The sequence below is a fragment of the Pseudochaenichthys georgianus genome, chromosome 14 (assembly GCF_902827115.2).
Source record: "Pseudochaenichthys georgianus chromosome 14, fPseGeo1.2, whole genome shotgun sequence".
In the NCBI taxonomy this organism is placed as follows: domain Eukaryota; kingdom Metazoa; phylum Chordata; class Actinopteri; order Perciformes; family Channichthyidae; genus Pseudochaenichthys; species Pseudochaenichthys georgianus.
This window is the reverse complement of record NC_047516.1, coordinates 32553897-32567961: the sequence shown is the minus strand read 5'-3', so window position 1 is coordinate 32567961 and position 14065 is coordinate 32553897. Positions and strand designations below refer to the sequence as shown.

General features: G+C 38.1%; 1 protein-coding gene across 1 annotated transcript in view; it reads left to right on the top strand.

Annotated features, from left to right (window-relative positions):
* LOC117457987 (protein turtle homolog B-like) overlaps positions 1-4532 on the top strand; it is a 142819-nt gene extending 138287 nt beyond the window's left edge. Inside the window, exons 20-21 of the mRNA XM_034098219.2 lie at positions 3188-3315; positions 4112-4532. Coding sequence (XP_033954110.1) covers positions 3188-3315; positions 4112-4326 — 343 coding nt within the window. The 3' untranslated portion in view covers positions 4327-4532. The remainder of the gene's footprint in view (positions 1-3187; positions 3316-4111) is intronic.
* The last annotated feature ends 9533 nt before the right edge of the window (positions 4533-14065 follow it).

Here is a 14065-nt window from a genome sequence, read left to right as displayed (position 1 = left end):
TACAGATGTACGCCCCTAAACAGTTCTCCAAAAATGATTTAAAGTCTTGAAAGTGTAATGTAGGTTGATATTAAAATGTACAAGCACTATACTCTCCTGATTTATTTGAATGCACAACTGCCTCAGCAACATGAGACAGACCTATGGTAGTAAACCTTTGATGGGTGGGGAAATTGGTGTATACCTCAGTGCATCTTAAATCAATGCAAATCGTGGATAGTCCCTTCTTCTTTTGCCCCACTCCATTTTGGGAGTATAATGTTTGGGTTATATGTCCTGCTTTTTCATAATTCATTCATTGTTATCTGCTTATGTCATGGCGATGGCTTTTGTTAGCAAACGCACGGCCCCTCGCCCTTTCTTTAGCCCAGTGATAAGCCATCTCTCCAATTCAGCCGTCTTCCTCAGGAAGGAATCAACTTCTTCTTAATGCATGCAGCTTTAGCCTAGCCGTCCTAGAGGGCTCCCACGCCACTGTAAACTGAACTGATTGCCAAAGAGATTGTCAAGGATGACAATGAGGCGGTCCCTTTCGCAGAAAGCTTTTAGTCTTTATTATCAACTATCAGAGAACCGTGTGCTATCCAGTAGGCCAGACACAGGCGCCTTTGGTTGTGCCTTAGATGATTGGTTAGCGCTTTGCTCATAATGCTAGTCCCCAGACTCACTATCCAGCAAGATGTTGTACTGACATTCATCAGTGCCTGGTTAGCCCGGTCATAAGATGAGCCTAGTAGGGATTTGGAGGAACACATTCATCCACCCCTTAACCCTGGCCAAAGGACAGCAAAGAGTAATGCTAATAATAAAGGTTGCTATAACACATACTTCCTATATAAAGAAATAACAAGTAAGATGTGGATACATCCAAGTAATGCTTTTTACAATGTTTCTTTATTACAAACAAATAAGATATTCTTAACTTGTAAGGTCATCAATTTATGTTGTTGTCTTGTGTCTTTCGGCCCGTCCACACGGCGGCGTCCGTTGAAGCTTCAACGCTTCTGCCCGTTCACTTTGAATGGGGTGACGATGTCACACTTCGCCGAAACTGCATTGTGGGAGCGTTGCTACGCCTCGCTCGCGTTGCTCGCTACAAAAGTTGAGCAATGTTCAACTTTTGAAGCCTCGGCAGAAGCGTCAGCCAATCCAATCATATGCCAGTACAAGATCTAGCCAATCAAACCGCATGCTTGTGTGTCCGGGACGGGAGATGCACGTGATTGGTTGTTGGTCGAGTTTCAGACACGCCCGCCGGCAAGCTTCAACGCACGCCGCTGTGTGGATGGGCCGTGTCTGTAGTGTGGCATTATGTGTATTTATCAAAGGGTAGTATATCACATATATTTACGTTGACATAGACATTGTTTATTGTCATATAAAACGTTTCCAAATCACTTTTAGCATTCTCCTCAAGCGTGACACATTTGATCACTTATATTTTACAGATGCCACCAATTGAAAATATTTTGGTACTCAATCTCTGAGAAATATTTTGTAAGATTTACGATACAACAGTGTGTCCACTGGAAGCGATCATTCAGAGCTATATTTTGCATTAACATTAAGGGCAGAAATGCTGTTGCATGTTCCTGGCAGTGATGAAAGCTTAGCATGTGTTCTCAGCGCAGTAGTTTCAAGAAGTTAAGGAACATCCTTGGCTTTGTCAAAATGTATCAGGTATAGCAGGTTTTAAACAGAACGAGAGCAATAGCAGGAGTCTTGACCAGAACTTCCCGCAAGCATCTCTAGCCTGGATAAGTAGAAGGAGATTCCTGGTGGACACATAGCATTAATGCCAGGTATAAAGCTTCTGTATAGAGCACAAATCAAACCATCTACTGTAAGTGTACAATGCCCTTGTTAAGTTTGGACTGCAGAACAGTTCCTCACTACCATGTAAAGCAAGTGTCCAGCTAAAACAGCTTCCGCACTTCTTTTTTTCCTAAGGAACAAACATTTTGCCAAGGGCTTGCAGAGGGTGGACACACAGGGGGCTTTAGACCCCCTTTATGTGTGAAGGAACTGCCCAGTGCTTTTGAATGTATTCCCCTTTAAAGTCGTGTTTCATGTGCAAACTGCCATGCATGCCATCGCTAAATATTGCTCCTTCGTTTCCAAAAAAAAAGAAACAATTATATGGATAAATTCTTGTTACATTTGTTGTCCTAGTGCTTCGCTTTTCTTTGGCTTATTTTTCATTATGTGACTGTTCCCGAGTAGTCATTTTCCCCTCCCGCCATCTCTCCCCCTGTCAGCATGGTGAAGCCCATTGTAGACAGTACCCATGTCTATGAATACAGTACATATTGATGATGCTTTGTTGCTCAGCTGTGATTCTCCCCCTCTACTAACAACCTTCGGTTTCTCTCTGCAGCCACGGTTGGAAGATGGCCTCTCTGTAATGCTTATTGTTTTCTGTGCCTTGAGAGAACCAAGTGTGTGTGTGTGTGTGTGTGTGTTTGTGGCAGAAGTCTGTGGGCTGCCAAGTCATAAGTTTCTCCATGAATGGGGGGAAGGTCTGTGCAGTCATGAGCAGCTGAGGAATATACACTCGAAACCAAGGACACATTTGCATCTGTTATTTCCAGAAGGGTATAGAATCATTTAAAAAAAGATTTCAATCAATTTGCAAAGATGTCAGCCATTTTAAAAAGTCATTCCAACATTTCGTCCAAAATATTATTTTTTTCTTCGAACTTTCTTCTGAAACTAACAGTGCAAGTCTTTTTTAAATGTTGTACATTCCAAAAAATGAAACATGAAACATGGTCTCAGGGGTCGTCTAACCCTTTGCTTTACTTTTGGTAGAGATTCTTTGGATACATTTGAGAAAGATATCCGAGACGGGAAATGTGGTTCAAGGTTCACAATTCAATGTACCATCTGGATGTATGACTATTGTATTTTGTGAAATGTAGTCATCATTTATCTTAATATAACTTTTAGTAAATCCAGATGATGTACAATGTTTTAGTAATAGTTGAGTTAATGAAATGCTTCCCAAACTTAAAAAGTGTTTTGTTATCTCATATTGATCCATTGGCAATGTGCTGCACCTCTTGCTTAGCACAGCAGTGGATTGTGTGGGGTTCTGGTTCTGATGCACTCCGTAGTGCAGAAACAGTCCACTGTATACGTGTGGCCTGGAGTTACCCGTTTTCCCATCTCTCTGCTCTTTATCCAGAAAATATCGAGGTGTGCCGACTCCCCTTTCGGGGTCTGAGAGGATTGATGCACTGAGATACCAACGTATAAAAAAGGCCAAGAAGATGATGATGAACAACAATAACTCCAAGTCCAGAAAGAAAGCAGGTGTGACTCCTGGTCCTGTCTGTTTTCACTTTTCACACAGTGATATTAATTAAAGAGGCCCTGTAACGCTTTATGGGGTTCTCCCTTCCCTGTAGTGTGTTATGCTCCCCCCCCCCCCCCACTGTACCTGTGAGCAGTATATATACAAAATTATTAAAATAAACTTTTCACAATAATTTAAAAGGAGGGCATAGCAGTTAGTTAACACTGAAAAGGGTGATCGGGTGATGTTTATACTTACCAAATGTGTTTTATCCAGATGTATACTTCAGGGAAGTCATGTGCTTGTTCAATTCCCTGTTTTGTTGCAGAAGCTATTGATGTGTACCACGTGATGAGGTAAAGCAGACTAATGATTTCAGGTACACTGAAAAAACTGAAACGTTGACGTAAATTAAATGAATTATGTCAGCAAATTAAGTTAAGTTGAAAGCCATAATATAAGGTATGGTAGCATTGGGACAGAAAACGACTATCAAAGTAGTAAGAACCCATTTTTTCCCCTTAAACTGTGGGTTTTCTCTGGAAGTTTTTCCTTGTACGATGTGAGGGTCTAAGGTCAGAGGGTGTCGTTATTCTCATACTGATATTCTGAACAATCTGTGCTGTTGTATTTGCTGTAAAATGTCTCTACTGTAGGATATTTTTATTATATGTACAGCACTTTGGCTCGACCAAACATCGTTTATAAATGTGCTATATAAATAAAACCTGATTTGATTTGATTAGAACAGCCTGTAGCATGGCACCATGAGTCTCTGAGACTATGACAGACTTTTGATCTCCCCTCCTCCAGGTGTCTCCACCTCTCAGACCCAGCAGGCCTACACCTCTCAGGTACTCCAGCCCGAAGAAGTCCTCTACCTCCGCAAGAAGAAGAAGCGGCCCATCCTCCACGACCCGTATACTCGCTTTTCTGCTCTGCTCTACCGCCGCCCACCGAGGGAGGACCAGAAGGCTATTTTGGCCAGCATGGACTACATAGACCTAGACCATGCAACCCTCCTCTGAAAGCAAAAAGGACACAGTTACATCCATGCAATATTCCCTGATTCGGAAATCACTACCAGGCGGAAAAAACAAATATGTTTGCAATTTATTGTTTATAAAGGGGACTAGCACTACATTTCAGCGTTCAGATTTGGTATATTGTGTAGCTATGCCCTTGGTCAATTCAATCTGCACTAGTAAGCATTCTGCTATTTTAAATATGTGATAACAACAACAACAACAACAACAACAACAACTGTACTTTGTTAGATCAATAACCTAGATAGTCTCTGAAATGCTGTTCCCAATTTACTGTGAGTGATATAGCAGCATTGGTCAATTGGAACACATGCATCCAAGGATTATCTGAACACTACTGATTGGATGACAGAATGCACACGGTCGATGTGTATTCTTAAATCCAGTAGTGTTCCCTTTTAAAAAATGTGTTGTAAACTACAGCGATTTTCCAAGGTTTTACTCCAGTGCAAAAAGATTTGTTAAAAAAGAGGCAAGTGCCCGTTGTCCACATTTCAAATAATTATACAAAAAGTCCAGTTACCCTTTTTGAATTTGAACACGTTTCATGCGTTGATTGCCCCCCAAAAAGCCCTGCCGGTCTCCGTTTACAGCCCCTTCCACCGGATCCTCTCCGCCAGCAAAGTTTATCTGCCGAGAAACTCGCCTCACAAATGTGTTATCTCACTTCCTACCGAATATACCTCAGAGCACAGGACACGACACCCCCAACCACAGATCAGCCAGCAGAGCAAACTAGCCTTTTTATATATATCTTTAGTCATAATTACTTTTCTTAAAACGACATGGTACAGTTTTTCTTTCTTATATTTACTACTATTTAGTTTGTAAGAAGTCCATATTTGGATTTAATTCCGTTTATGTCGCAGAATGATACATCTTTCACATTCTGTTCTACTGTAAATGATCAGGACTGACAAACAAACAGAACCCTGGACTACTGTACTACTGAAGCAACTATCTATATATCTTAAACCTTATTGAATAATGTAATTCAGCAGTGAATCACACAGGGGCTTAATGTACTTTAATTCAACTACTTTCAGTCATTCTGTATAAAGCCATTTAATTGCTCCAATTCCTTTAAGCTCCTCATGTCTCATCACTGTTTGCACTGGAGCAAAATCTTGTCAATTTCCTCAGATTTCTGTCGCTTCTTTACACCAGTTTGTGAGCTTTAGGTAGTGTAGAGGGTACCAAATCCTATCCAGAATAGTTATGCCAAAAATAGTCAATTAAAAAAATGAACAACACATAGTGGAGGATAAGATTATGTGCCATAGTATATCATAGTATTTTATTCATATATATATTAGAGGGCATCCAAAATAATGTCTTTGGTCGGCCTTAATGGTTCTTCTGGTTACCTGCTTCACTTGTGTCCATTTTTATAATTGTTTTATTTGTGCATTAGTGCATGCATGTGTGAGTATCAACCTCTTTGTATTGACTCTTTATGTGCTTGTCCTTTGATATGGAGATTCTGAGAGGGGTGTCATCCCTTAAGAAAAAAGAATGTGGCATTAAGGGAAAACAAAGTGAGAGAAACATTTTGTTGTTCACCGGTAAAGGCAGTTTTGTTTACATGTGATGGTTGAATTTGTCTGTCAAACTGAGATGGAAATATGGACACTAAGGGGCTCAAATGTGTTTTGTTGAATAAGTTAACATCGTGCCATAACATTAGGAACTAAACTATATCACACATACAGCAGCTCCTGTTAGATTCAACAAACAATGGCTGTGTATTGGGCCCACTATCTTTGGCTCAAAAGGTGCTCCATTTCTTCCAAAGTTGTTTTCATGTGTAGAGGGTATGGACTCATATCTTAGGCTCCTTATTCTAAATGAAAGCAGTGTCCATGTCCTGCTGTTATTGATGTGTTTTTTTATACATGTATTTATTTGTTTGATTTCTTTATTGTGATGTAGAGCAGACTCTGACCACTCCTACTCCAAAATGGTCTTCTAATATGAACCACATGTTAAGTGACTAAATGTGGTTGCTTTATTAGGATATTTCCACAATAATTGCTTGCAAAAGGAGGTGTCAAGGTTTTCAAAAAACTGACCTCGTGTTTTATTCGGTATTCAGTGTTCAGGAAAAGGAAAGAAGAGATGTAATGTTATTTATTTAACCAAACAGGAACTAACTAACTGTCTCCTGAACGCAATCACCATTCTTTAATAGACAAAAACATGACAGAAATTCACTGGCTTATGACCACATCCAGCACACTGGAATAAAGTTCAGAATCCATCATACAGATACATTAAGGATACGTCAGTAGTTAAAAAGCAGCAATTATATTTAAATAGCTTGTGCCTTTACGGTTATTATCATTCTCCAGCATTGGAGCATCTGGCAGCTAATATTTAAGTATTGTGTCAACATCAACATAATGCACTTATTGTGGAAATAACTTTACAATACACTTACATCTGCAACTAAAGTCAAACCACAGTCTCTTCTTCCAAAGATTCTGAAGTCTGGCGAGCCTAGAGGACGTACCATGTGACAGCAACTTGCTTTTAGCTGCTTCGTACGGCACTGAGTGAAGTGGTGACTGAACATATCAGAGAGGCCATCCCATCAGGTGCTGAGCAGTGGTGTCAAACAGAGGCTGCTCTTCAGCCTAAGGTGCTAAGCAAACCAGGAAGTAAAGCTGTACTAATGAGTATATATTTAAATAACTACAAATGCCACTTCCATTTTAACAACTGTCATTGCTGTGTTGCTGTCTTTGATCTTTGCCATCCAAAGAATTGAGAATTGGCTGTGCTGCTGCCTGCGTTTTCATAGCATAGATGGTTACAAACAAAAATCTTGCTTTGTACCTTCCAGAATGATAGAGGAGCTTAAGGGAGGGTTTGGTTCAGATCAATTGACAATGATTTTCCAAATTAGGTATTTTAATGACTATTTGAGAGCAGACCATTTCCAAAGAAGAATGTCAAAAACAATTACTATTTTCTACCAATTCTGGAAAGTTTTGAATACATTTGAACTCAGTTGATAGAAAACATTATAACAAAACTAACTGAATGAAGAGTACTAGTAGTGGTCATGCTGTATTGTCTTAAAACACAGAGTGTCATCTTATATTTAGCCCACATTTAAAAGAAACCAAACCACGGACAGAAATGACATAAGATCTCAAATATACATCATTATAATTGTTCCTTAGTTGTAAAAGAAAAAATCATTCTTGTTCATATTGGCCAACAATATGCATGTAGTTCGACAAATTAATCTGAAATATACAACATTATTTGATGGGAAAAGGTCTATTTGATTCTGTTTAGATGCTCCTGTGACATTATAGTGTCCCTCTGAGCACGGTGAAGTCCAAGTAAGAAGTAATACACAGGATGAGCCTCTATCATTTCCAAATGCACTGGAAAATCAAATGTTCACTCTGTACATGCTGAAAGTTCAGTCCTACAGTATAACTTGTTTTGGTCAAATGTAGAGAATAACTAAACCCTGATGATTCAGAGTCACAACTCTTAAAACCAGAGAAGATGGGAGATAGTCTCTGTGTGACTGTCGAGCTATTTCATCACCAAGGGCTTTAATGAGACTCGTGTGAATAAGGCTGAGGGATAAGTCAGATCTGAAGTACTGTATACTTCCTAATGTGCCACTGAGAATATGTTCATGTATACTCAAATAAATTATTTGCATAGTATAAACATTTGAATGCTCCAGAAATAGGGAAAATAGGGCCACTGCCAGAGCTACCTTCTGTATTTGTGAAAGAAAAGCATGAAACCAGTGGGCTGTGTTTGAAGCTAAAGCCAATGAAACAACTATGATTAGCTCCAAGTTCAAGTTGAGCAGTAAGGCTTTTGAAGTTACTTTATTAAACCATTTTTCCAAACGTAAACATTTTAACCCAATGATTTAAAATTCCAAATTTGACACGTTTTCAGTTTTGCCACATAGCATTACCAAGCACTGCGGTTAGATACATTCGGTTGAATTGAAGCTGGAACTAGAATTATTTCTATGTGTTGATAGGGGAGGTAGATTCGCTCTTTACTATTCTGTGATGTCTATTACTTAATATTTATATTGTATGTGTTACTTCACAAACTAGTATGGAGAAAACGAAAGTGGTCCATATAGCTTTATTTGTCCAATTGCAGTCTGACTTGTGCTTAGTACATAATAGCCCATAATTACTACAGATGATGTCCCATAAAGTGGGTCAATCTGAGTAATAAAAAAACAAACAAAAAACAGTGATGATTTTCAGTTGAAGACTCTGAAGTAGCTTAAGAAAGTTATGTTTGTGTGGTCTAAAGACATTTGCATCAATCATTAGAGAATGAGAATTTATTTTAGAACATCTCAGTACTGTATCACTCTTGAGCTGAGGAGACGTTCTGCTCGGGCAGGAAGAGGCTTGAGGAGAGACGTATCATGGCTGTGTTGAGGATATTCAGACGTTTGACGTGTGGCAGTGCTTTTGATCCATCTGGTGCTAACACATGCTGCACAACCACAACCTTTGTGTTGCCTCCATGTTGGAACCATATTGAGTTGATGTTGAAGCTCACCTCTCTGAGTTCTCTGCATCTGATCCATAAAACTGCCACATTATGTTCCTTATTTCCACACACTGAAACTTTGACTTGAAATGTGTCAGCTCAACATATTTCACATAACTGTGTTGGGTTTGTTGAAAGCAATAATATTAAGTTTAAATATATTAAGTTCAATTTAATATTATGACTTTCAACTAACCTAAGACAGTTGTGTGAAACTTGTTGACATAATACATTTAATTAAAGCCAACTCTTCAGTTGCTTCAGTGCAAAAGAAAAGCAGATCTTCAGCAAATGTGGTTATAATGAGAAATGTAAAGACTGGTGAAATATTACAAATACAAATATAAGACTTGGCACTGAGATGCACTGAGGCGGAGACTTAAGTAAACTATTTGAGAAAAACGAATTTAAGTCATGAGTGTATCCATAGCAACACGGCGGAGTATTGAGTATCAACTTTTGTCCTAACTGAGTGTACAAAAAAAGCATTACAGATTTGAGATATGAAAAAAATAACATTTTGTTACACTGTGTAAATAATATCTCAAATAAGCTTACCTTGTCATATATATTTTTTGTAGAAGAAAATATGATGCACATCAACTATATTGAAGACTGAGTGAACTGAGTAGTGTAGGGTCTGCTTCGGTGATATACCATGATGTAACAGACCAACGTATATGTGTGAGTGATGGAAATCTTCTAGAAATTAATTTAATATTATAGAGCAAGGAATTATAGAGAAAAAAAACATATATATAAATAGATATAAATATATTATCATGGAACCAAAATGGTTACTTGAGTATCTGGTGACAGTACTTGTTTTCAAGAATGTATAAGTCTATATTGTATAATTTTGATATCAATGTGTTACTCTATACTGTAGCAATGCAGAATCTTACATAACAGATGAATATGTTTTTCAAGTCAAAAGAGAATGGTGCACCCACTGTATATCTCACTGTCTGATACACAGAGACCCAGAGAACATACAGCAATCTAGTTATTATAGCAACCTGCATTTGGTGTGAATAGCAAATGTAATTGTTCAGTTATTTGTGGGCCGATCATCTAACACTGAAAAAACTGAAACCTTGGTTTTCATTAAATATATTATGTCAGCAAAGTTCACACAACTGTATTAGGTTAGTTGAAAGCAATAATATTAAGTTGAAGCTAATATTTATTCTTTTAATCTAATATAATTGCTTTCAACTACCCTAATACAGCTTTGTGAAATCCGTTGACATAATACATTTAGTCAACGTTTCAGTTTTTTCAGTGAACCACACTTCTCATTTGTCCTGTTGGGGGACAGTGATTTTGCTCGCGCTATTTTATTGTTTTAAATATTTGTTTGGCATGACGGAATTGTGATAATATCTTATGTTGCTCCCTTTGCAATCTTTAACACAGCAAAGCACAACAATATACATGTATAATCATCTTCACAAACTGCAGCGAGAAATGTTTCACAGCGTGTGTTCACAGAATGGAAGTCATGATGCTGCTTTGAAACGACATAATGGACAAGTTAATATGGACGTTCTTTTGCCTTTTGCTTAACTGTACTCCTAATTCAATGCTGTACATTGCCAAACAACACCTCATATACATTCTGACAACTGGTGCTATTACAAACATCTGTGGTGCTTTTTTTCAAGTTAGAATGTGTCCTTGTTTTAGACAAAATGTAGCTACACAATCCTGTACTGTACTGTAGGTTACACTACTGTAAGTCATCATGTGACCTGGTTCAGTCTTTGTTTTGATGGTTCACTTTGACTGCTGTTGTTTCAGGGAATACGCAGAACAGATAACATTTTGAGTGGCGTTTTAAAGCAAGGAAATGTGACGGGACATTAGTTTGAGTACACATGTCATGATGATTTGTATTGGGATTGAGTTAATGTTTTGATGTTCGTTTTGGTCTGAAATATACAGCCCCTCTGAGTCTAATGTATTGGAGCGCACACATTGTGTTTGGTGCTGAGTTCACACTCACCATGACTTTTTTTAACCATCTTAGACGGTCAGATCTCTCTCTAGTCCTTCTATCAGGTCAGGTAAACACTCAGTCCCTCTGCAGGTACCCTTTTCTTGTTCAGTATAAACAACATGATGACAGGAGGGAGTGAAGTCACACTTCCACTCTCCTTCAGGTCATTATTCTTCTGCAACTGAGCTACTCCATCACCCACCGCTAGATGGGGCTGTTGCTTTTAAGGGACATGTGTTACCAAGATCACAACAAAGCATTGAAATATGTTCTAATTAAGATGCTTTTTGAATCTAGTTCAACTTTTTAAGTCTCTTTTCACAACACATTTATGTTTGTGTACATGATGTTGATTTATCTCTTGTTTCTCATCACGAAATGCAATACAAGTTGAAGAACATACTGAAGTTGTCTGCTCGTAATTGTTCCGTCGTCCTGAGATGTGTGAACTGGTTTGAGTTACAGAGTTTGTTTTAATTAGTTTTTGTTAACTTCCGGAAACAACCAAAACATGTGTGTGCACGTGTGTGTGTGTGTGTGTGTGTGTGTGTGTGTGTGTGTGTGTGTGTGTGTGTGTGTGTGTGTGTGTGTGTGTGTGTGTGTGTGTGTGTGTGTGTGTGTGTGTGTGTGTGTGTGTGTGTGTGTGTGTGTGTGTGTGTGTGTGTGTGTGTGTGTGTGTGTGTGTGTGTGTGTTCACTGCTACAGACGAGCTGTATACCTCAAACTGTCTCTATCTATAGGAAACTTCACTACATAACTATTCAGAGTAGTTAATCATCTCAGAACTTAGCACTCATGATGCCTTTTATATTTGTTGGCGCAAACACTAAAAAGAATGTATGGCTATTGTATCATAGGCTTAGGCTATCCTCACTCCCACTCTTGCTAAAATTGAAGCTTTTAAAGCAAACGGTCAGTTTCAAATGTAAATATGCTTGTGGTTGTATATTCAAAATGGTGTATATTACATCAGTCTTTATTTATTAAAATGTTTAAATTTTCTAAGATGACTTCATGTTATTGATCGAAGTGGTCCTCATCAGGTGTTTCTCTGCATCGTATTCAAGAGGCCCTATTGTGCTTTTGGGGGGGTTCGCTTTCCTGTATAGTGTGTTATATATAGGTATGTGTGCATGTTAATGGTCTGCAAAGGCTAAAATGCCTGTGGTCCCCCCTGCCTGAAACTCCCTGTCCGCAAAATAGTGACATCACCATGTAACTCTTGCGCTTATAGGGCTCCTACACATTATACATGATAGGCTAAGGGGAAGGACATCTCTAAGCCATTGACCAATCACAGCAGAGCCGGCCAGTTTCCCAATCAGAGCAGACTGGGCTCTGGTTTCAGACAGAGGGTGAAAAGAGGTGCAGTATGAGAGGAGAAAGAGCTTTTTGAACATTAAAGCATGGAAACACGTCGGATTAGAGGCACAGAATACACATATGAAACCTGAGAATTCGTGTTTTTCAAGTTTTTCAAGTTTCAAGTTTCAGCTACTGTTTCAGGCAGCTGATCTCTATTCATTAAATATCTACACTGAACAAACGGAAAGGTTGACTTTAACTAAATGTATTCTATCAACAGAGTTATCCTAATATCCTCCAATCAAAAAGTTATGACAAAGGCTCAAAGGGTCTGAAAAGCGAGTCCTAGCAATGAAAGAAATCAAGACAAATATCAGGCTGATTAACAGCACATACATATAACGCACCGTCAATTATTGAAAATGAAATTAGGTAAAATAAAATATATATTGCACAAACCTGTTAAGATACAAACCATGGAAAACAAATATGATCTGATGGTTAAAACAATACAGAGTAAGTCATCAAATAAGTAATTGTATAGTGTGTCCAAAAAATATAATTAAAAAGGCGAGGTAGGCGGAGCGTTTGTAACTCTATGTATGTCTACACTGGTTATTATGGCATGCTCAGTATATCATGTGATTAAAATCAGAAAAACCCATATTATAGCTGAATATAAAACATAATTAAAAAGTCAAAGTACGTGTAGTCATTGTGTAGTGTGCTATTAAAAATAGAAAAATATGATACAATAGCATAAAGTCCCTGCAACGGATTTAGGTTCAAATACTTTAATTTTAGGTCAAAATAATAGAAATCCATTCAAATGTTTTACATTATTGTATTCACTTTTTAAGGTAGAAATGTCATGGTGAAATAGTTCAGGGCATGGTGTACTGACAAATGAAAAGCTCTTTTGGAAATAATAAGGCTCACGTCTGATATGATGCTACCATCTCAATTCAAACATTTTTCATGCTGCCTATTTCAAAGTATGCTCAAAGGTTGTATATTATATTTATTTGTAGTCGTTTTTCTTTCTTTATTAGTTAATTAGCACGGCATATTAAGTTGTACCAGTTTATGGAGCCAGCAGGGGGTGACAAGTTGACTTTCTCCTTTTACTGTAAAATAATGAAGAAGGGCACTAATAACTTAACCTTTTCTGTTATTCAGTTATAACAAATAACCCGAGTCAGAGAGGGCGTCATTTGTTTTCTTGCATAATTATGGTCAAAAATATAGTTTTTTTTGTTTGGGCCATGCCTCCAATAAAGGGACACCTTAAGCAATGGAGTGGATATTCTTATACGTGTCCCCTAAGCTCGTAAAGCCCAAAGGTTACTTGTTTTATTTCAAATGTTAATACTTGTGAAATGTCTCTGTGAATGAGTTTAGTTTAGTTTATTTATTTATAGTGTCGTGGACAGTCCCCATCGATGAACTGTCACAAAAACAGTAAATGGTGCAGCTTTAGCCGACATGGCTAATTTCCAGCTGTTGTCCCGGGCCAGATGGTAATAGACACAGTGATGGCGTATGGAGGGCCACATATAATGCGAGTTACCACAAATCTATATAACTCACTCTACCAATACGGAGTGACAGTTATTAAAACTGCTGATCTAAAACAAAATCATTGCTCCAACTTCTTGGAAAGTGAATCACTCATTTCCTTCGTGAAGTAACAACAGTTTTTTCTTAAAGGTCTGTCAGTATTATGTTTTAATGACTGCACATGGGAGTAACCACTCATGTTCATTTATACATTTGTGCAATTGCTACTATGTCATAACAAGATCATAGGCAAATCATAGATCCCTTGTACAGTTTACATCTGTAGATTAGTGTACA